Source organism: Monodon monoceros, unplaced genomic scaffold (assembly GCF_005190385.1).
Source record: "Monodon monoceros isolate NGI ecotype Baffin Bay Population unplaced genomic scaffold, NGI_Narwhal_1 Super_Scaffold_12, whole genome shotgun sequence".
NCBI lineage: Eukaryota > Metazoa > Chordata > Mammalia > Artiodactyla > Monodontidae > Monodon > Monodon monoceros.
Window position 1 is genome coordinate 45,822,095 of NW_021703768.1, and position 22,952 is coordinate 45,845,046.

At 39.3% G+C, this 22,952-nt stretch overlaps 1 protein-coding gene across 1 annotated transcript; it reads right to left on the minus strand.

The window, feature by feature from the left end:
• Window positions 1-16,539: 16,539 nt before the first annotated feature.
• PLK2 (polo like kinase 2) lies at window positions 16,540-22,695 on the minus strand. The gene is made up of 14 exons (XM_029219046.1): window positions 22,198-22,695; window positions 21,478-21,585; window positions 21,220-21,336; window positions 20,890-21,019; window positions 20,571-20,658; window positions 20,000-20,095; window positions 19,692-19,890; window positions 19,442-19,589; window positions 18,985-19,082; window positions 18,554-18,683; window positions 18,081-18,321; window positions 17,829-17,958; window positions 17,459-17,569; window positions 16,540-17,323 (listed from the first exon to the last, which is right to left on the minus strand). Exons 1-14 carry the CDS (start codon window positions 22,465-22,467, stop codon window positions 17,132-17,134), a joined length of 2,058 nt encoding a protein of 685 aa, XP_029074879.1. The 5' UTR covers window positions 22,468-22,695; the 3' UTR covers window positions 16,540-17,131.
• Window positions 22,696-22,952: the final 257 nt, after the last annotated feature.

Genomic DNA, 22,952 nt, shown 5'->3' on the forward strand with positions numbered 1-22,952 from the left:
TATAATTGCTTTACAATGGTGTGTTAGTTTCTGCTTTATAACAAAGTGAATCAGTTATACAAATACATATGTTCCCATATCTCTTCCCTCTTGCATCTCCCTCCCTCCCACCCTCCCTATCCCACCTCTCTAGGTGGTCACAAAGCACCGAGCTGCTCTCCCTGTGCTATGCGGCTGCTTCCCACTAGCTATCTATTTTACATTTGGTAGTGTATATATATGTCCATGCCACTCTCACTTCATCCCAGCTTACCCTTCCCCCTCCCCGTGTCCTCAAGTCCATTCTCTACGTCTGCGTCTTTATTCCTGGCAACTGACTTCTTGAATTTAAATAAAGTCTTTAATTTATCTTGCTTAATTTCATCTTCTGACTTTTGGTCAGCCTTTTAGATGCTGTAAACCTCTCACCCCCTCTAGCCTTGTGTAGTCTGGAAATCAATAAATATGATTCAATACCTATATTCAAATTATTATTAAATATTTTGAATGCGGCAGGGCTAAGGCTCGAGATCAACAACTAAGAGCGACACAGTGGAGCACGTGAGGTACCCACCTTGGGCACAAAATTGGGGCAGGGGGAGTGCCAAAAAACTCAGTAATCAAGATAAACAATATTTTAATGTGATATATTAAAAAATCAAAATTAATGCAAAGTCCCAGGGTAAACAAAATATCAAAATTATAAATAAAAACAGACCTCACAGTGATTAACATTTATCAATTTCTCAGCCACCTGTAAATTCTCCTTTTTATGCTCTAACCTCTCCCACCCTTTTCATCTATTACTGAAGGATAAAATAAAGCATGCTGTTAAACATCTTTCAAATGCTTTGATACATTATGTTCTTGAATCTAGAACACTAATTTACTAACCGTGTAGAGAAAGAAAAAATTCAATATCACATATGAAGCTGATATAAATTAATGGAATATCACTCTCTAAAGCCATCTTATACTAAATGTATTCCCAATTCAATATTACTTCATACAAAATTCCCAAAATGTGGCCACTCCAATGTTACTTGACAAGAGGTGAAGTGTGGAAAGTGGACGTGGAAAGAGACCGTGGTCTTAACTGATCGTGGTTAGATTATTTTGCAAACTTTACAAAATGCATGTTCTTGTGAACATGCTGTGCTACTTCCCAGACTGTAGAAAGGGCCTTTGCAAGCAAAGTTTTATTAATTTTGTAGTAAATCTAACTCTGAATTTAGACAAAACTCCTACTAAATTTTCACGCATGGACAATAAATCACAGCAGACCCTTCCATTGTGCACTGTTACACAGATCTGATTTCTTGCTAGAGAGAATCATGTCTTCTGAACAAACTCTCTTCTCTATAGATGAGTAGATTGGAGCATATGATTTTGAAGATGCTCTCTAATTTGAAAAATGTACTCCATTTCATAAAATAAAAACTGGCTATTTCAGAAATAGTCCAGAACAAAAGTGACAGTCAATTTCCCCAGCATAGGTTTCATAAAAGGAAGTCTGCATATAAAGTACCTTTCTTTTATAAAATAGCTCATTTACAAAAATGTTGTCTCAATTAGGAAGAAGAGCAGTCAGTTTTGGGTTTTTTTTCACTAAAAAAGACAAATATCCTGGTGTTGTTTAATCAAGAAACCAGAAAAGAGAAAAGTCACTGTGCACTAAAACTCCAAAAGGTGGCCTAGATTTTGGTACTTGCTAAAGAGGAGCTTGTCTAAAAATAAGCCCAAGTGTCTGGATAAGCTTGAGGATTTTAGAGAAATGATTCCAAAATGCTAATATGAATGCTAAAAACTCAAATCCACAAATGTCTTATGTTAATAGTTGAAAATTAATTGCTTTCTGAAAATAGTATCATTGCTTTACAAATAAGCAGAGAATGGCAAATCCCCACAATGAACATCATAGTCAATGTGTTCAGAGGTATGAGAGAGTGGTAGGAAAATCTGAACAAAATGTTTGATGGGTAAGGAAGAGATATTTTGGGCCCTTAATCTTGGAGATGGTAAATACCCATTTTAGAATGAGGCACAGTCTGACTCAGCTAATCTAAGTACATTTTTTAATCACTCTGTTAAAACCACCCACAAACAACAGACAGCTCTTCATCACTCACATCATAATAACTTCTCAAATCTCTTTAAATCTGTAAAACTGCCAGTTGACTCTAATAAAATACAATCAGCATAATACCCTATGGCTTGATATTTAAACGCTGAATTTGATTATTTAATTGATGTGGATTTTTTAACCTCAATGTTTAAAAGACAATTTGAAATATTAAGATTAGATAGTTTAGAAGCATGGATTTCACCTAAAACCCACAGAAAAAAAAATAAAATAATGTAAAGCCTACGTCATATTATCAAGAGTGTGGTGTTACTTTGACAATGATCTAATTTTTGGGGTAGCTTATAAACAATACTTCTTTAGTTGTTGTTTATTCTAATGAATGTTATCTATTTTAGATACATTGCACAGTTTTTGACTTGGCAATATTATGTCCATTAGTCAATCTTAATTGTTTTCAGGAACATCTTTAAATCTTATCAGATTCAGTATAAATAAAATTGGATTTCATCCCTTCTCTATGGAATTGTACCTTTCAACCAGTAAATCAGTAATTGTTTTGTAGCTAATGATTTCATATCTTTAAATCCTAGAACCACCACTGTAGCAAAAGATGGGAAAAATATAAAATATACTGAGTTCTGACATTAGAAAATGCCATCTGATGGTTTGAGTTGACCCAAATGAAGGGAAAACAGATGTTGTACAAATTTATTTGTAGCAACTAGATTCCATGTGCTCTTGTTTATGCAAAAGAGGTCAAGAAAACCCCTAACAACCCACTCAGTTCAGCTTTCACATTGTGATCATGAACCAGTTCTTGTCTGTAAGATACTCAATAATTTGTGGATAGAATAAAATTTATATTAGCATATTCATCTTTATACTTTGAAATAAGTTTTGGCACTCATTGCTCATGAATAAAAAAAAAATGTTATGCAGTGAAATCCTCTAAGGCAATTAGCATAACACAGGGTTTATTTCTTCAACCAAAACCTTCTACTACTAAGGGCCTTTTTGGAAATCGAACTTAATGTTTCAAAGTACCTATGTGAAAAGAAGAGGAAATTTCATTTTTGAAGCTTGTTTTTTTTTTTTTTTTTTTATTTCACAGGTTTCCCCTAGAGACAATGCAGCAGATACAATTCAGAAAATATAAAATAATTCTCTGCTTTATTTATGCTGGTAGAAATGTCTAGATTCTCATTCTGACCACAATTCATCTTTTCTCCTGTGTACATGAAAAACGATTAGGAATCTAACCTGACTTCAATATATGGTAATTTTCCATCTCCTGTGATGTTAATTAATTTAATGGAAATGCTTGATTTTAGAGATAAAACAGGGTCCTCAATGTTGTACCTACAATGTATCATTATTATTTATAGAGCACTTTGCTTTTCAGAGCATTTTCAGGAGTTTTACTAGTCAGTTTTCATTGTATCGCTTACAGTTGTATGATTACTCTCATTTGACACACAGAGAAAAATCACAAATAGAGACATGAAAGCTATGGTTTACACTGTGCCAAAACTATGCATTTCATTCCATCAGTGCAGCTAATCCAGTCATGAAGGAAAAAATAGCAGCTCAGTCAAGATACTTAGCACTATCTGGACAAAAAAGAAAATCAAACAAAAATAAATACACACATCTGTAGTGATGTCCTAAATGAAATGGTCAGCCAAGATATAAGTTAGTTACATAACTTCAGACCTAGCTCCTATCCACCCTATGAACTAACTCATGGTGATGAGATAAGATGAGAAGGCAACATTTTTCCTCCTGAAGAGATAAGTAGTTTCCATTCTATGCATACAAAAAGCTCCTAAAAAGGAGTTTTTCCTATGTTTATTTAAAATTAGTTTATCTCATTTTTTCACATTAAGCCTTAGATTTCCCCAAACTGTGAATATTTTGAAAAAAAGTGATATCTGATATTTATCGAGTCTTGACTCTGTGCCAGCCACTATTGTGGATTATTTTAACAATCCTCAGAGGGTTCGTATTTCTATGACATGGATTTTATGCCAATTTACAGTGGATGTGATAAAAGTCCAGACAGAGAAGTCAAGGAACTTACCCACAGTCACAAAACTAGTTTTGATAAACCTGGGACTTGGACTCAGGTCTGACCTTAGAACCTGGATGCTTTGCCCACTCCATCAGCTGAGAGAAAGAAAATGACGTCCATCACTATGATTTGTCCTCACTCTTGATTCCATAGTCCCCAGATAGAGGAGACACTGTGAGTATAACCTGAAATCATTGTTTTCACTAAAACCTCCCAGAAAAACAATACTTCGATACCCACAGGACAGAGTGCCATACAAAACAGGAGCGTGTGGGCTTTCTCCCCTCTTCTGCGCACAACATGCCGTGTGCTCCGTGTCTTCAGCCATTGAAGTTCCCGGAATCTGTACTCTCATTTTGGCATCTGGAAGGTTTCAGCATAAGAGCAGGATATTGCTTATAATGGTACCTAGGAGCACTGAGTGGATGGGCCTCCTGTGCATTTTCTACAGGGGCTCCAAGAGCAAAAGGAACAAAATGGCCTGTGACTAAAGCAGCTAGAAGAACCCATAGGAGAATGCCAGTGAGAAAGCGCCTGCAGACACCATAAATAAGTGGTTAGAAAAGTGTTTTACTGGAAGTCGAAGGTTCTGCAATAACAACGGGGAGTGAAAGCCCAGAAAACTTATATCATAACTGCTCATCTCACTCCGTTTTTCACCTGTCCACCCTCCACATCCCTCAAGGCTGGGGCAGCCTAAGAAAACACAAACTGTGAATTTAATCCCTTGACAATGTCCTTTGTGCACTAACTCTCTGATAAATAACGTTTTAAACATGTCTCGCTCCACTTCGGATGTCTTCAAGTCTCATGTTTTCATTGTATGTGGGATCACTGCCCGTTATGGGTAGTATTGTGTACTGTGATTAGCAAGGCCTGAGTTTATCTCCTTAATACAGCATATAATTGTCTCTGGCCAAAAAGGAAAATTGACATTGTAATTATATTCAAAGTTAACACATAAGTTTTTTTTTTTTGCGGTATGCGGGCCTCTCGCTGCTGTGGCCTCTCCCACCGCGGAGCACAGGCTCTGGACGCGCAAGCCCAGCGGCCATGGCTCACGGGCCCAGCCGCTCCGCGGCATGTGGGATCCTCCCGGACTGGGGCACGAACCCGCATCCCCTGTATCAGCAGGCGGACTCTCAACCACTGTGCCACCAGGGAAGCCCAACACATAAGTTTAGGACGTAACCCAAAGAAACAGGTCAACAAAATAACAGCCATATAGGTGCCAGAACAGGGCTAGACAGGGCTGTTACCCAAGCCTAATCATTGGTTTTTGTTTGTTTGTTTTGTTTCATGCTTCTGATATTTTTAAGGACCTACAGATGAGTAACATTTATTATTGCTTTTCATGGCTATGACCATTCTCATAGATTCCTAATAGAGAGAAGAAAATACAGGTATGGTCTAAAAGATTTTATATTCAAGGCCAAAATAGTAGGCATATTATGGCAGGACATCTTGAAGAGAATGATTATAGCATACATGCACACATGCATATGAGAGTGTGGTTAGTCATCCTTGATAATCTTCAGGGCCTTTATTCCAGGACCCCCAGGGATACCCAAATCTGCAGATGCTCAAGTTTCATGTAAAGTGGCGATCTGCTGTTGCTTGAATCCGTGGATGCGAAACCTGTGGATACAAAGGGTCCACTGTATACGTTTCTTGGAAGAGGGATGGGCAGCTCAGTGCTGGCGGTATCAGAGTGGCAGGCTGGCCTTGGTAGAGAGCTGAAACAAAGACATCAAAAAAAAATAAAAAAGAAGAGAGCCATCTGAGTTTCCAGGAAAGGTTAGGTTAAAATCTAAAGGTTAGGACTCCCCTAACAGGTGTGGCAGTCAGGATCTGGGATTCACTCTAGTTACACACTGGCCGCCCAAGCATTCCCCTTGAATTTGGCTTGGGAAATAAAGAGTGACCCAGCCTTGCTTTGCCACTAATGGAAGCATGAACTTTGGGTCCTGCATAACTCCACATAGATGTCCTCACAGTATCCTCCCGAGGTCCCCTAATAGAAGAGCTTCTGCCTATCATGGCTTTGCTTATGACACCCATAACGACGATTAGTAATAATGCCTCATTTTGGTAGAGCACTTTGCATCCTGCTTTTGTCCATTTTACACCTGTTATTCAGTATGATCCTCACAATAGCTGTGAGGTAGAGTGAGGGTGGTATTAGCCTTGATTTGCAGGTGAGGACAGACTCAGGGAAGGACTTGGTCTAGGTCCAATAGCTAGTGAGTGACAAAGCCAGTACTCCTGTCTTCAGGCCACTTCCTTTGCCAGAGCCCTGGGCTGCCTCACCAGCTGTGGCCAAGCTTCTGAAAAAGTGAGCCCCAAGGCTTCTGGGAAGATTCATCTTGCAGTTTTGCTTCTCCCAATGGATTCAAGGGCAGTATGGCCTCTTTACAATGTTGGATGAAGTGAACAAAGGGATGAACTTTATTTTATTTGCACTCTCTGTCTTCAGGTTCTATTTACCACTGACTCTGCAACAATGAACAATTTAACCTCTCTGATGATTGATTTCTCTGTCTTTAAAATGGCAAAGGTAATATTTGTCACCCACTGTCATTTCTAGAATTAAGGAACCAGAGCTTCTAAAATACAGTGAAAGAGATTCTTTCAAAGAGATGCTCTAGAAATATGATATTTACATTCAATACATTTAAATGTGACTTTTTAAACAGAAATTAAGGTTTCACCAAAGAGTCTTGCCACATTGAACTCATCGTAATTTGTGTTTTTATTATTCTTATCATTACAATTTCTTTCTTTTTCAGTTTCAGTGACTAGGCAGTAAATGGACTTTCCAGTTTTACAGATTCTGCCATTCTATGGCCCACTGCTAAAGACGGAAATTTCATCATCTTATACACTCCACCCAAGACTTCATTTTACTCAGTTTGTTCTAGCTAAGGTGATACATAAACATTGCCTTTTTTTGCTATACAGGAGTAACAACATGTTCTTTAAGCTCTGCCTCAGAAAAAAGCATAAGATGATGAATCAGGTTTTACTTCAACACTAAAAGTGCCATTTTGCACCATAATCTAGCAATGGTACAACAGTGTTGCTGGCCCTGGTGACCTGATGCATCACAGTGACAGCCATCATTAGTCAGGCTGGCATGTCTCCCACTCGGGGAAACTATAGGATGTGTAATCTCTCCAAGGAGAGCTGAGGTATAGCAACCAGACAGCTGAAGGCTTCTTAATGAATGACTCTAACAGTCCAGAGTTACTAGGAATAAAACTATTAAGCCAGAGAGACATCTATGGCTTGCAGATTTAAAATGGTGTGTTTGTTCTTGAGAAGCCATTTTTAGATAAGAAGTGCAAACTTTCACACTGAACTGGATTGTCTAAAGCACCTGAACCAACAAAATGCTTTCCATAAAGGTGCTATTGGTTGTTGAAGTTGACCTTGAAATGATACAGAAGCGTTTTTCTGAAAGAACCTGAAATTCACAAATCAGGATTTTCATGAATGATATTATACATTATCTACTGTTTCATAGGAATTTTTTTCAAAATTGGGTTAGTGTCATTTAGCTTTTCTATCTGTCTCCTGTTTTCAGGAAGACAATGAATTAATATACTGCTAAAAGTCTTCTAAGAAATAAATACCTGTCTTTTAAAGACCTGTCTTTTAAACATCTAAGTGTTTCATTTAGTCCTGATAACCAGGGTCTGCTACCAAGAAAACAAAAGGAAAACAAACAAAAAACAAGCAAACAAAATGGTTTATTTCTCAAAAGTTTTTATTTTCTTAAATACAGCTAACCCTAGTTCAAAGAGCTCAAAAAATGTTCGTCTTCCTCTTGACATCTGCCTTATATTTTGGATACTTTGGTTAGGCTTGTGGATTTTGTGTTGTTTTGCTTTAATTTCTAAAGTGAGCAATGCTCTTCCATTAGCTTGTTAGGAAACTGGCCTTTCAGTCTTCTCACACCCACTTAAAACAAGCACACAATGTTTGGAAAACAATCCACAGTACCTTTCACAGTGTCCGAAGATTGGAATATGACCAAACATTGAGATTCTGTCTACTTTATTGACCTAAAATTTCCTTCACGTTGCCAAGAAACTGGCTCCTGTAGACACTTGTTACACTTTAATATCAGACTGGTACTGTGGCAATGACGCTAGGTAAATAGCATCGATATGTCTAATACGTTTTCTGAAAACCTCATGGTGCTTCACTGAAAAAAAGTCATCCAAACACATAGAGAACTCAATACCATGTCTGTGTAACTAAAATAAATGATATTTTTTAAAAAATAAGCTATTTTGGCCAATTTGGTGCTGACCTAATAGAGTGAAAGAACAAGAGCTCGAATCAACTTTCTTTACAAGAATTTGGAGTATTGTGATGTGACCTGCAATATCTGTATTTTTTAAAACACAGATTTTTAGGTTTTCAATAAAAATATTGATATAACCCAAAGATTTTTTTTAAATGTTTCTTTTGACTGTTAATTCTTAAAATCCTTACATATATGTAATAAAACTTTCATATTTATTGTTGTTATTATGACTCTCAATCTTACTTCCTGTTTTTGTTCTTCTGCCCATTAAAGTAAAAGGATAACTTCAAGAAACCATATAATGTCACTCTTATACCATGAATGCTAAGAGAAAAGCCAGTTAGAAACTGGGAAACCCTAATGAAAAATTTAAATTTGCTATGCAGTCCATTCAGTGTAGTATCTACGTCACTAAAGCAAACCAGCTGTTATATGCCTGATATAAAGTGCATTCTTACTTTTAATTCTTAGCTAAGCCCATAAAATGTACCAATACAATCGCAATTCTAAATGCGTCACTAAATTGACAATGTTACTAAGTTCAAGGTGAAATTCTTTTGATGTATCTAGAAACTCAGAATGCTATTATTTTATAACCTCCTTCCTTAGATAAATAATTATGACATCTTGGTATGTTTAGTTAGTATTGGCATTTCAGCTAATATTGACCAAAGAAGCTGGGGTGTCTGTATTTAAATTCTTATTTCCATAAGAGCTTCACCACACTCCACAGAATATTTTAAATATTTTTAAATCGATGAGATCTATTATTTTCAGAGTACATTTCAAATTCATTCATTTTTCCAGTCAAATTATTTTTCCAGTCTATCCACCTGAATTGAAGGAAATCAATTTTATTTGAAACAAGAACTCCATATTTCTATTTCAGTCCTTCCTCTTTAAAGCCAGGATGAAATCATGTCACTGTTTAATTCAACCATATACCTCTAAGTTGAAATGACACATAATTGATTATGAGTCAGGGTCTGTAAAAGATTAGTGATTAGAGAAACCATATCTTTTCCAAATATGTTTCTTTCAGTCTCATTTACCAGGTGGTACCTGTGTCATTGACTGTCATTAATATTTTTTACCATCATTGGCATAGTGGTCTTAACAAGCAGATAAAGTAAAAAAGTATGTAATGTGTACCAGCATCTAAATAAATTTGTGTAGCCTGGATTCAGTTTTTCTGCTTCTCTGTTTAATGAGGCATAAAAATAAGGTCATAGACACTAACAGTACTGAAAAATTCTAACCTAACTTCCATAGGAAAAGGAATGGAAATCAAAGGTGCAGTAACATGGGAGCAGGTCACGCTAGATGCATCTTAGCTCATGTGGGAGAGAGCATGAATGGGATATCAATGAATATTTCATAGGGTAACCATATAATTCATCTTCCAAATCCAGACACATTTGACTGGGACAAAGTCTGGGTAAGATTTTCCCAGGTAAACAGAGGTGTGTGGTCACCCTCCACGTATATGCATCACATCTTTGCAGTACCTGGCTGTTCAGTATTAATGAGAAAAAACCAAATTGGACAATTAAGCAATAGCTAAAACAACATGTTCCAAACCGTCTAGTGGACATTGAAAGACCCTCTTCATTTGGATTGGAACTATAATATTATGTTCCTGGTGCAGTGTGAGATTTATTCAATTAGGGTTTCCTGACTTTTTTCTTTAAACTGAACTGAGTTTCTGTATCCCTTCTGAATATATAACTCCTTTCCTTATCACGCCATTAAAATAAGTCAATTAAATCTTGCCCTTCTACAATGATTTCACCATGAAGTTTAATTAATAAATCTTCCTCTAATGTATTCAGTATGATAGATCCACATGCACTGTTCAGTAGTTTCTTCACAGGAGGTGGCATATGGAAGAAGATGCTTTACATCTTTTACAGCTGTGCTCTTCAGTGTAAAGAACTATCAACATGCTCTCTTCAAACCCAAAACGTCTTTTGCAAATCACAGTGAACATGGACTAAAATTTATTTTAAAGCATTTCAATGCTATTATTGTAAAGAAACAGAAATGTGCATAAGTCAACTGTAGGCCTCTCCTTATTATCTAGGAATGGAATGTCTGCACTGCAAAGTTGACGTGGTTACCTGGCCATACGGTTGATTTCTGGGCCATAAGTTTCTCCCTCTAGAGGGAAAATTTTCTTACTAAGTAAGACTGTAGAAGATATCTAAGGGGTCTGGAACTGTGATATCAGAGGTGGTGTTAAACTCCCTATTCACCTAAATATTGTCCTACCACCGTAAAAATCTGGGCTTTCATCCCAACCTATTTGACTGGTTCAAGATCTTTTAAAAGTAAATTTCGGTTACTAAATATGATTACTACATACATTGGCAAACTACATTCCAAGGAACATTGCTTGCGATCTTAAAAGTTAATCCAAAACAAAGAGTGTACTAGGGCAAATAAGTTTGGAGAAACCTTTCCACTCTATTCCTCTCTGGAGATTCACAATGCAGGATATAGCATATTCAAGTTCCTGAGAAGTTTTGACTTAAAGAAATGTTTACATTTATTTAATTCAGTATTTCCCCAAATAATTTGCCAGTGAGTACATTTTTCAGGGAGTCTTCATGATATTGAAAGAATTTGGTATTCCTTGGAACACAGTAGAGGAAGTATTTTTGAAGATAGTTGAGAAAGGACTATAACAAGAAAAAGCAACAAAGGAGGACTTACAATGTGGGAGATGTTTATGTGACTGGACTTAAATTTTGTCCGTTATCAGAAATTAAATTGCTCTCACTTTGGGGCATTCCTTACTTGATCCCTAGGGGCATGGTGAATGAAGCAATTAATAATTGAAAAGCTCTAACAATATTTAATTAGGTACAAAATATACTCTTTACTGAAGTGTATATCACACATTATATTGTGTATACTCTTATTTACTCTTCAGTAAATGATATAAATATAAAACAAAAGGAAATATTAATAAAGACAATATTAAAAGAGGGAAGAAGAAAACTTTCAATCTGATTTCTTCTCTTATTTTTTTGATTGAAAAGAAATAGCTTCTGTTGTAGGTCAAAAATGGTCAAATATCATCAATATCATATTGTTCACCCTAATAGATTCCAATACAATTTTTATTATTATCCTTATTTTACAGATGAGAAAAATAAGAATCAAGCAGTGTCGTGTTCCTGATACTCAGCACGATGCCATTGGCCCAGTTCAGTCAAGCTTAATATAGCTGATTAAAATTCCAAACTTTTCCTACTACATCATATATTTTTATAATTTGTTCATTGTGGGTTTTGTTTTACCACAAATGTTTCTTATTTGAGGAACTGACTTTTTACCACAAGTTTTGTATTTTAAACAAGAAATATAACTTGCATATTGTCTTTGAGGTTAACTGTAATTTCTTACACATTAGGACTTTGAAAATGTATTAGCTTTCATACTTATATTCAGCTCAATTTGATTTTCACTGCCATTTATGAATAAATTTATAAAAGTCCATTTGCAAGGATATTTTTTCATTCAGTTTAAAAATTCTTATGGCATGTTCAACATGATCCCAACTTTAAAGGTCATTCGGCTGCCGTTGATTCCAAAGCAGTACCAAAGAAAGGCATTGCTGATTTTATTTCATTTAGGCCTGCTGCCTGGTTTCTTGCAGTACTAATTTGCTACAGGCCTAAAAAAGAGAATTTGTTCTAACTCGTATGGTTGGATTAAAATATCTGATCATTCAGTATTTCATAGCCGAGATACCTCAGTACATTTATTATTTTCACCTTAACTTGGTAGTGAAGTTATTGTACCTCAATCATTAAAATCAATTTTGCTTTGTATATAATTGTATTATAAAGCTAATCCCAGGGGCAAAATCTATGTATTCTATTCAGTTGAATTCCAAACACTGATGAACCGTTATATTAAATTCTAACACTGCATAAGGGAGTTTAACATTTTAGTTTGAATTCACTAATATAATTAAATTGTGGCAATTCAAACAAAGGGATACTTTCCATTACTAAAGTTAATAAGGCACAAAGAAGTACTAGAAGAAAGCATGAGTCTATTCATGTATAGATTAGAATCTCTTGCAAGTCAAGGAAAAACAAAATGGAATCTACAGGTTTCTGTTTATAGAAGAGGTTATTCCAAGCCTTGGAAATATACTAACTCTACCATGCACAGAATTGCTATAAAATACCAACATTGATTTCTCCATGTACCTTATGAAAATGTATCTTACTCATTTTTAAGTCATATCTATTTTCATTAGACTAACGTCTCTGTAGTGTAAAAAAGTCTGATGAGGTTTCAAATCACAGAGGCCTAAAGCAAGAGTGACTCATCTTAAGGTTCCTCACTCCATCTTGTTCCTCCTCTAACCTTCCCCTGCCTGTCATCCTCCTGCCTAGTGAACTAGAGCTCTTAGCACTTATGTCACTTTGGGATTTAAGAGGAAGGGAGGATAGAGGTGGTACAAAATTAATGGAAGAGAAAAGTTAAGAAAGAAGGAAGGTATTGGCCTGTTCAATCTCAGACCCACCCCTGCCCTTCCCTGCTTCCTTCTCCAATAGAAGAATGATTCCTGCAACTACATTCATCAGGGTTCTTTTCCACTAGCGTCCAGTTCACTTGGTCAATGGTAGACTGTAGGGCAAAAGGAAGAAATAATCCAGAATATTTTATCCCTTTTCTTTCCCAACCAGATGTGTACAGGGGTTATCTCAAGCAGTGACTACATTTGCTCCATGATTTCAAACTCCTGGTAGGCAGTGACCACCATAATTCTACTTTCTGCCAGAAACCCCCAGTTCTGGAGTATTCCCACTTTCTCTCTGGGTCTCTCCAGCCAAGGGCGTGGTAGCAGCTTCCTACTGCTGCTTATCTCTTGGTTGCCTCACCACCTCCTATCTGACTTCCGAGCTCTTCCATCATCTATACAACCAATAGCCTCCAATAAATTCCTTCTCTTTGAAAGTCCTAAAATGACTTGTGCATTCCTGGCTCGCCCATGACTGATACAGAAAGGAAGACTGGAAGGGGCAGAAATGAGTCAGTTATTTTCTTTTCTAGGTAACCAGGGTTACTGTTATGATGGGTGTGGAAGAAGGCAGGGGAAACAGGACAAGAAAAGGAGCAAATATTTATTGAGCACCTTTGATGTACAAGTGCTTTATTATCATTTAGTCTTTGTAGGTGAGGAAACTGAAGCTTAGAGAGGTTAGGTATTTCTTGAGATCTTATTGGTAATACATGGTTGAACAGGAATTTGAACTTAGGACTGATTCCAAAGCTTTTCCACTGCAGTACACTTCCTATCTAGCAAACATAAGGTTACATTTAAAAATAGTTCTTGAAGGTTGGTTTTGTTTTTTTTTTACTACTTTTATGAAGTAGTAAATGTCAAATAACTCAGGATCTGAGTCCTGCCGTGGTCACACCACACTTAGCTGAAGTTAGCTATTACTATGCACCAAAACTGAAGTTTTACATCTTAAAAGATTGCCTTGTATCTCAGCCTATAGACTGCCAGGATTGGGGATGGCTAAGTGAGAAACATTCTTGAGGACCGAAGGTGTTCATCATGCACATCTGTTATTTGGGAGTTGTTTTTATGGAATCCAGGGTCCTTGATTTTGAAAAGTAGAATTTATTTGGGAATTTTTTATCTTCTTTCCTTCACTGTAAAGGTTTATCAACACTGTTATGTTTTACATAGATGTCCTCAGTGCCAAAAAATAAAAATGCTGCTGGGTAGAAGGGATGACGGGGACCCATTTTTGTGTGCTGTCATCCAAAGCCTGTTTACTCCCAAATCTTGCCCGCTCTTGAGATGTAGACATGTATAGCCAACTGTTTTCTGGACCTATTTGAGCATCCTCACACAAGTTTGATTCAAGCTGTCCTAAACTCATTGTATGTCCCTGAATATCAGGCTCTTCCTTCTACATTCCTAATTTATTTCAGTTAATGACCCCACAGTACACTGCCTACCCGCCATTGACTGCCAGTCATCCTAAGGCCCACCTTCTTCCTCAGGCTCCACATTCAATAAAGTGCCAAATCCTATTCAAATCGACTTTCTAAGTCCCTCCCAAATCTACTGTCATTTATTCATTCAATATTTGATTGCCATATGCCACCGTACTGCGGATACGAAAATAAACTATTGGTAGACGGGCCAAAGGAGACACTACCTAACTCTTTATATGCTCCTTTTTATAAAGTCCTTTCTCACCTGGATCACAACATTAGTATCTTTACTGTTTGGGTCATCTTTCTCCATCTTCTTCCCCACCCATCTTGCTTATGTCCCCAGAATGAATTTAATAAAACTGAAATACTAGGTCACTTGCTTCCTTAAAATCTTTCGGTAACTACACATGGCCTTCGGTGCAGCCTAAATGCCTTGTGATGGAACTTGGGAGCACGTCAGGTCTGTTTCTTCCAGCCTTTACCTATGATGCTTCAGACTTACACATCCACTTCTCCTGTGAACTCTTTCACCCTCGGGCATCTATATATGTTATTCCCACTGCTTATAATCCCCTTCCCCATCTCATACCTTTATTTAGCCCTCACTCATCTTTCAAAACCCAATAAAAAAGAATTTTCTTCTCTGGAATCTCTTCTCTGAGTCCACCCCACGCCTGCGGCTCCTTCCCCATGATTCCTGTTCTTGGTTCCCGCAACACCCAGTACATATCTTTATCATAATATCACAGCACTTATCAGACTACTAGACAAATGCACTAGACAAATGTCTCCTCCACTCTGCTGTGATTTCCTCAAGGACAGGGAGAGGTTTGGGCTCACTCAACATCTCCAACACCAGGCTCTGGATTTGGCACACAGTAGACCCTCAGTACCTACAAGAATGGATAAGTACCTAATTTTGAAACGGTGAAGTAATATACAACCTAACACTGTAAAACTCAAAATGAAAGCACATTTTTTGCTATTTACAAACTCCTACTTCTACCTCTCTGCTCACAAAGACAAAAATAGATTCTACTTTTGCACACCCAGCTATTAGTGTAATTATCCAGTTTTCTTCAGCTATTACTATTTTCTTCAGCTATTACCATAAACCATTTAACAGAGACTGAAGCTGTACACGTGGCCAGAGAACTCCAGTCAGCAGGAGTTACTCTAGGAACTGTGAAATATCCATAAACAGCTCTCCAGATTTGACTTTTATTAATAAAGCATATCAGGTACAGTTTGTAGTAATTTTAGAAAACTGTAAAATTACAACCACCATCTCTACACTACTCTGTACAGGATCCTAGTGCAAACAGAGCCTAACACATGAGAGAGTGCTGCTTTTCTCAGGACAATATTTTCCTTATAGTGGGATTACAATTGAACAAAAAAAGTATTTGCACTTTATACAGGCCACTGTAAGTTCAGAGTAACAGGGAGTAGCTTTGTACACCTGTCAAAGGAGACATCCCACTGAAAGAGAAAACTGTCTCAGATTTACCCCTTGGATAACTTGATAGTTTAAAAGATGGGCTTAAAACCAAAGCTTGGTACCCTTACCATTCGCCATCCTCCATGCACCAGAAGGAAAATGACTTATTTACAAAGTACTTCTCACTACTGGTGGCAACGGGCGTGTTTAGGTAGGTTTAAGCTGAGTTATACATTTAGGTGGTGCAAGTATTATAAAGTACAGAGTCCTGCCCACATTAAGATAAACTTCCGGTACCTATTGACACTTAATAACAGAGATCCGTTTACACAGGATTACTCTAGCTTTTAGCTCCAAGCTAGACGAGTTTTGGGGAAATACTCCAGAGAGAAATTGGTTTTGGATTCAGTAGGAGGCCTATATTCTGGTTGTGAAAAGAGTGGTATTTTTGTTATACTCTTCTCTTCTCAAGCTAGATCTACCAGAGAGCATATGACTTCACTTCAGGTATTAAAGACTGACTTCCTAGAAATTATTATTAGCAAAGTTAAAACTCTAACTTTCTAGCCTGCTTCTGCACTCAACGTCCTGCAAAGAGTGCCAAGAATCCATGATCAAAGAAAGCTGTGATGCAGTGTTGGTGCCACACCAAAGACAGGAGATCACTGTTTCTGCTTTTTCATACTCTTTATTGCCAACAGTTTAAAATGGTCAACATAAAAAAAAAAACTGATAATAAATACTGCTCTTTGGGCTGTAATAAATAAAAAGTTTATTAACAAGGAATGCACTTTTCCAGCCACAAGTGTCTTCAAAAAAAAAAAAGAAAATTATATATGGCCATAGTTCACAGTTAAGCAGCCAAAAGCTGCTCCAATTACAGCCTTTAAACAACATGGGAGCGTCCTCCCTTCTCCCTCCCCTTCAGGAAGTATATTCACAGTTCCAAGTCCTCTGTCTGAAGTGCTCTCCACAGAGAGAAGTTAAGTCAATGCACCTTTCTGCGAAATTGTCTGAAAAACCTTTTGAAACAGGTACGTCAAGGAAAACTGCATTCGGGTTCACTCTCAGCTTGTCCAAGGTCCAGAACTGTGTGCCTCTGCCTGGTCTGGTTCCACCAGGTCCAGCAGGCCACGGAGGAATTGTTTTCGTACCGCCACCTGTCCACCTTCTTCAACGTGCTGTAGATCATTCTACTGGCTTCCCTGTAGATCTCACAGTGGAAAAGAGGAGTCCCATAGGATCCATTCAAAAAGTCTCTCAGTTACACCTCTGTAAGAGCATGTTCAGAGCATATTCCATTCGATTCTTTAATTCTAATGAACAGCCAGACACCAGCAGAGTTGTCAGTCTAAACGTTGTAGACATCCTGTCCTCATTGATGTAGGTGAGAAGGTATTCTTCATTCTGGCTACAGATAATTATTTTCGTATGATCGTGGTAGAAATTCACCTTTAAAAAGCAGACATAGATATTAGATCTCTCTAAATACTCAAGGTGTGAAGAGTTTCGTCAATGATTAAATTGGCTAGGTAAAAATCATTTTGGGGGGATCTAAACGTGTGCTTTCCTCAAGGGTTCATTTACCTGAAAGGTGCCATCATTGAAGAGCATCATTAAGGCCTTATCAGATTTTAGCCACTGAAGGAGGTAGAGCCGAGGTCTTCGAACATCAGTAACACTAGGCAGATCTCCACCCTGGGAGAGATTGGGAGACTTAGTGCCTAGAAAAGCTTTGCTGTGTGTGCACTCAGTTCTTCTAAGCAAATGCCTATCAAACTTAAGCAAGTGCCAGGATGGCCTGGAGATTCCTGGTCCCACCACCCGGAGATTCTGATCCAGCAGATTGAGGGTGGGACATAAGAGGCTGCATGCCTTAAAGTGTTGAGGTTACACAGATGCCACTGCTCTGTGGACTACACTGCAAACATCACTGCTGGGAAGCCACAGTACTTACATCCATGAGGTTTTCCTCCATGTAATGAGAGAAGTATTTCAGCACCGTCACTTGACTAATGAATTGTTCGGGGGCATCTGTTGCTGGGAAAACAGAGCATTGGCCAAGCTCTGCATAATAGTGAACTGTTCTAAAGAACGGGAACAATACGGAGAACAGAAGGAAAAATGGAAGCAGTTAGTCACTATTTTCAGGTTTCCTTAGGGCAAAACTAAAGAACTGACAGGGGCTTCCTTAACTGAACACGCTTACTTTTTATCTGGAAGGAGGCTCATGTGAGCACCGTTGTTGAAGAGGACGCCTACAGTGTGGTCTGAGAGCTGGTACCCAAAGCCATATTTATTAGAGTAGTCGACCCATTTGGTGACCCACTGAAAGGAAGTGCTCAGCTGCTCTTTGGGGATGCAGTCAGCTTCTGGCATGTTTTCTAGACATCCTCGAAGGACTCTTGCCACTGTGTCTGCGACACTTCCCATGGTACTGTCCTCGAGGCCTGGAAAGTCAGAGAAATTTAGAAAATAATTAACAACCAAACCTCAGGCTATGGTAGGTGCTAAGTCTCCCTTCACTAAATCTAAGGAGGGAGGACTCAAAATTGTTCCAGTCCTCTAATTTTGCTTCTTCTGTGTTAAATCAGGCCAAAAACCAAACTGACGTCAGTTACTTAGTATTGAGCACTGGCATTCAGAGCGTCATTATTTAAAACGCAATTGACGACAACTTACATTCACTGCTACTGCTGCAGCTGCCAAGAGTTCCTCTGACTATCATCCGAATAGCATCTCCAATCTGCTGCCTGTTTTCCGCTGCGGGTGTTCCAGATCTGGCAACTGTAGTGGTAGGTGGCTGGAGTTCCTAGAAGAGAGAAGAGCCAGGCCATAGTCAAGCGTTCAAAATTCACTGGGGGTTGAGAATTCTAGTTTAAGATGAGATTGTGGCAATTAGTAGGAAAGCTTATCAAAAAGCAATGGACACAAGCCAGGTAAAAGCTATTTCGGTAACTCAATTGCATGCATTGTTAAACTAAGAGATAAAAATCTTCCCTTTTAAAGGGTTGGAAAGAAAACTTTAAGTAAATATGTGATCCAGGCGACAATTAACAAAGAATGAACATGATATAAAGTGTTTATAACTATTTTACTCTTCTTTGGCACACCTCATCTGTCCTATGTTTGCTGGGTTGCTGAGTTATCGAAGTCTTTTTCAAATCATGCCTAAGCTTGTAAATTTCTTCATCTTCTTTAGCCACTTTATCTGTAAATCAAGGAAAAGAATTATGAGCATTATCCTATCCAAACAAGGTAGAAACAGAGCTAGCCATGTTTCCTCCTTTTGCATTAATAACCAACTTAAGAGCATCCAAGGCAAAACCATCAGCTTTTACTTTTATCTTTGCCATCAACTGCAATTATGCAAGAAGCACACTTTAATGCATATGAAACAAAAAGCTATCGACCACAATTTGCAGTGTGGATTTTTTACGCTACAAAAAGTCAAAGAGTCTACAAACATACAGGCCAAAATTATGTTAATATAAAAGCCTCTTTTAACTAACTTGTCCACTTTATCTATAATATTGGGCACAGAAGAACAGAAGAAGTCTTATAACTTACTGTGTGTGTCAATATATCTTGCTTTGTCTTTTTTGCCACCAAAAAGAGCAGCGGCTGCCTTCTTAAAGAAATTCTTAGCTGGGCTTGACAAGTGGAAATCTGGAACTGTATGACAACAGCTAGAAGACAGTCTGTCTGGAGTGAAGCCCTATGAAGTAAAAGACAAGATCTTCAGTAACCTCCTGCTGGGAAATTAGGATCAAGAACATGTCATAAAAAGACGCCCAAAAAAAAAAAAAAATGCACCAACCTGCAAAAAAAAATCATGTCGAATGATGTCATCCAAACTGGGACGATCTTCTGGATTTTTGGACAACATGCTGGCTATTAAGTGCTTAGCAGGAGCCAGCAATGAAGAGGGCATTGTATACCTTGCTTCTCTTATGCACCTGTAAGTTTCTTTCAGGTTTGTAGTTTCAAATGGGGGTCTTCCTAATAACATTGTATACCTGTATGCGAGGAAACACTTCTTTAGGAACGGTCAAAAAGCGACTCTTTTCGAGTGTTAAAAACCTACATCCAAATTTGCTTTTTGATTATTTTGGTGCATTTACTTACATTACACAGCCTAAGGCCCAAATGTCTGATTCACAGCCGTGTCCTTGTTTGTTGAGGACTTCAGGAGAAAGATAATTTGGGGTACCACATATCGTTCTAGGAAAACAAAATATGAAGATCTCATTAGGAACTATTCTACTGTTTAAACTTAGTTCTCTGGATAAAACCTTAAAAGCACTATGTTGAATTTCTATTTGGAAACATCTGACTTTTGATTTCTGGCATGTAAACAACTGACATTTGACCAAGTGACTTGGTAATTTTTTTTTAATGTGTGTACAATTTTTTTCAGCCACATGACAAAGTGTTTTAAGCCAACTGAGACCAGGTACAGCAGGACATATTTATATATTTCAGGCAAATATAAGACAGATTTGTTTCATAATCAACTTATGGGCATAAGGTACTCTGCCTGGCCCATAGTGGCACTGGATAAGTGTTTCCTTCAATTAACACTGTAGCGGTTTATAGATTTTAGTATCAACTGGCCTTTGAAACATTAACTGGAAAATAAAAAGGGCATATTTGATCTCCACAAAACCCTATCAGGATGTATCCTTCTGACTCTTACCTCCTTCTGTGTTCCAAGGGTTCCAGCCTGGCTGCCAAACCAAAGTCCCCAACTTTTAGTTCCATGGCTTCATTAATAAAAAAGTTTCCTAGATGATTAAAAAAAAAGAAATCTGAATTCCCTTGGAAAGCTGTTCTAACCAAGTACACACACATCCACTCAACAGGCAGGCAGCCAGTTGCTTCAAGTGAAAGCCATCATTCATAAGCAAGATTGCACTGGTTAGATCCCAACTAAGAACATTAATATGTAAAAAAAAAGGAAGAGAGACAGCACACCTCTCTGACACAAAAGTCATCATTTGGAGTGAAAGGCTTACCTAGTTTGAGATCTCTGTGCAAGATTTCTTGTTCATGAAGGTACTTCAGTCCAGACACAATCTGCCTGAGGTAGTATCGGACTTCCGGCTCTGTCAACACCTTCCTTGCTTTCAAGATATGAGCCATGGACTGGGAAGAGGAGAAGGAAAAAAGAGAATCTGTCAAACAAAGTTACGAAAATCAGGGGTTTCCTTGTGCAGGATGAGTGATGAAAGTTAATGCTGCAGTGTAATAATTACCTCCACAACGAAATTCCCAGATAAAGTTCAGTTTGAATGCCATATCAGTTTGCGGGAAGTAAATGCATTCAAATAGGAGTGAACACTTACCCTTCTACTGCAATATTCCAAAAGAATGTAAATGTTTTCTTTATCCTCAAAGTAGTGGTAAAACTGCACTACATGCTTGTGATGGAGAATTCTGTGAAGCTCTATTTCTTTGTCAATCTAAAAGAAAAGAGCAAGATCAGTCTTATTAGCCTCCCTCACCTCTGAAAAGCCAGTCTTACACATGCAGAAGACATTTTCCTAAAAGGGAAGGGCCATCTTGCACACAAAGAAAATACTTTACTCAACAGTCATACACACCTTTTCCCTTTGATGAGGTTTGGCTACTCTGCTGTGAGGAATAATTTTTGCAGCGTAGACTTTGTTGTTTGTCAAATCTGTCATCTCGTAACATTTTGCAAAGCCACCCTGAAAGGAAACAAAGCCGAGACGGAATTGAGTATGGCAGGGACATGGACGGCAGATTTTATATATATATATATATATATATATATATATATGTAAATGAGAAAGAAAAGCAAAAATATGGGAGAGGAAGGGCGGACAGAGGGATGCGGTCTACTTTTTAAAAGCTCTTTCACGAAGGGAAAAGCATTCCTGAAAACAGTAAGTTAAAACAGTGCCCCTTCTCCCTTTACAGAGAGGAGCTTTCCGGAGGGGGGGCTTGGGGTTGGGGAGATGAGAAATAGGGTATGAAGAGACTTGTCAAGAAAATCCTCTGTGGGGGCAGCTCGAGAGAGTTAGGTCTGGTATAGAAAGCCCTCGCTTCTGGCCTCAAGATCAATGTCTTTGGGCGGCGGGACGCAGACTGAGCCGCGGCTAAGGATGTGAAGGATGTGAAATCGATCCCTGCACTGCCAGCGCACAAAAGCCAGAGGAGGGCAGGTGAGCAGCCCACGTCGCGCCGGGATCGGCCTCCCGAGACGCCGAGAAGCGGTGGGCGCGGCGTCCGGCCCGGCCCGGGGAATGCCCGGGCAGACCTCCCTCCCGCCTGGCAGCAGGGCGCCCGCCGCTCGTCACCTTTCCCAGCACTTTGCCTCGGCAGTAGCGCTTCCCCGTGGTGGGGTCGACGATAATCCTCGAGATCTCGGCCCCCGAGTGCGAGTGGTGGTGATGGTGGTGCGAGGCGGCCGGCTGCACCTGCACCTGGGGCTGCGGCGGCTGCGGCTCCTCGGGGGGCGGCTGCGGCCGCTTCTTCTTCGAGTCCCCGCCGCAAGCCTTGCCCAGCGCCTGCTCGCACATCTTGGTGCCGGCGGCCGGCTGGTAGGTGATAGTCCGCAAGAGCTCCATGGTCCCCTCGCCACCCTGCACTGCCCGCTGACACCTCCGAGGCAAGGACACGCGACCGAGCCAGCCTCTACCCTCGAGCCCCAGCCGCTGCCACCAACCTCCCACGCCCGACGCCTTCGTTCACTTGTACGAGTGTGAACGCCCGGAGAAGTCTTATATACGGGCGGAGAAGGGGGCGGAGAATCGAAACGGGATGCTACATCACGGGTGACGCCCCGCCCACCGGCCTCAAGAGCGTCCGGGGCCGAGCGGGAGGCTGCGACGGGCTGGTGGTTTCCAGCTTGCGAGCCGCTTGCCGGCCGCGGGGAGCGCTCACCCCGATGGGGAGGCGGACACAGGCGTCCGGCCGTCCCCGTGACCGCCATCTCATTCTTGGAATGTTCCGAGCTTCTGGGTTTGAAGTAGAAACCCTAGGGCCGACGCCTGGCTCCGCCCCCACCCGCCCCGCGGCGGGCGGTGCAGTGATCAGAGCCCCGCCGGGTGCT

What these genes read in the sequence shown, in the direction of transcription:
- PLK2 (XM_029219046.1), bottom strand. Translation starts at nt 22,467, where the DNA reads ATGGAGCTCTTGCGGACTATCACCTACCAGCCGGCCGCCGGCACCAAG. An exon ending in CCCTTGGAACACAGAAGGAG is followed by an intron (nt 20,096 to 20,570) that starts GTAAGAGTCAGA and finishes TTGTTTTCCTAG; the next exon opens with AACGATATGTGGTACCCCAA. An exon ending in CTGCAGCAGTAGCAGTGAAT is followed by an intron (nt 18,322 to 18,553) that starts GTAAGTTGTCGT and finishes CTGACTTTCCAG; the next exon opens with GCCTCGAGGACAGTACCATG.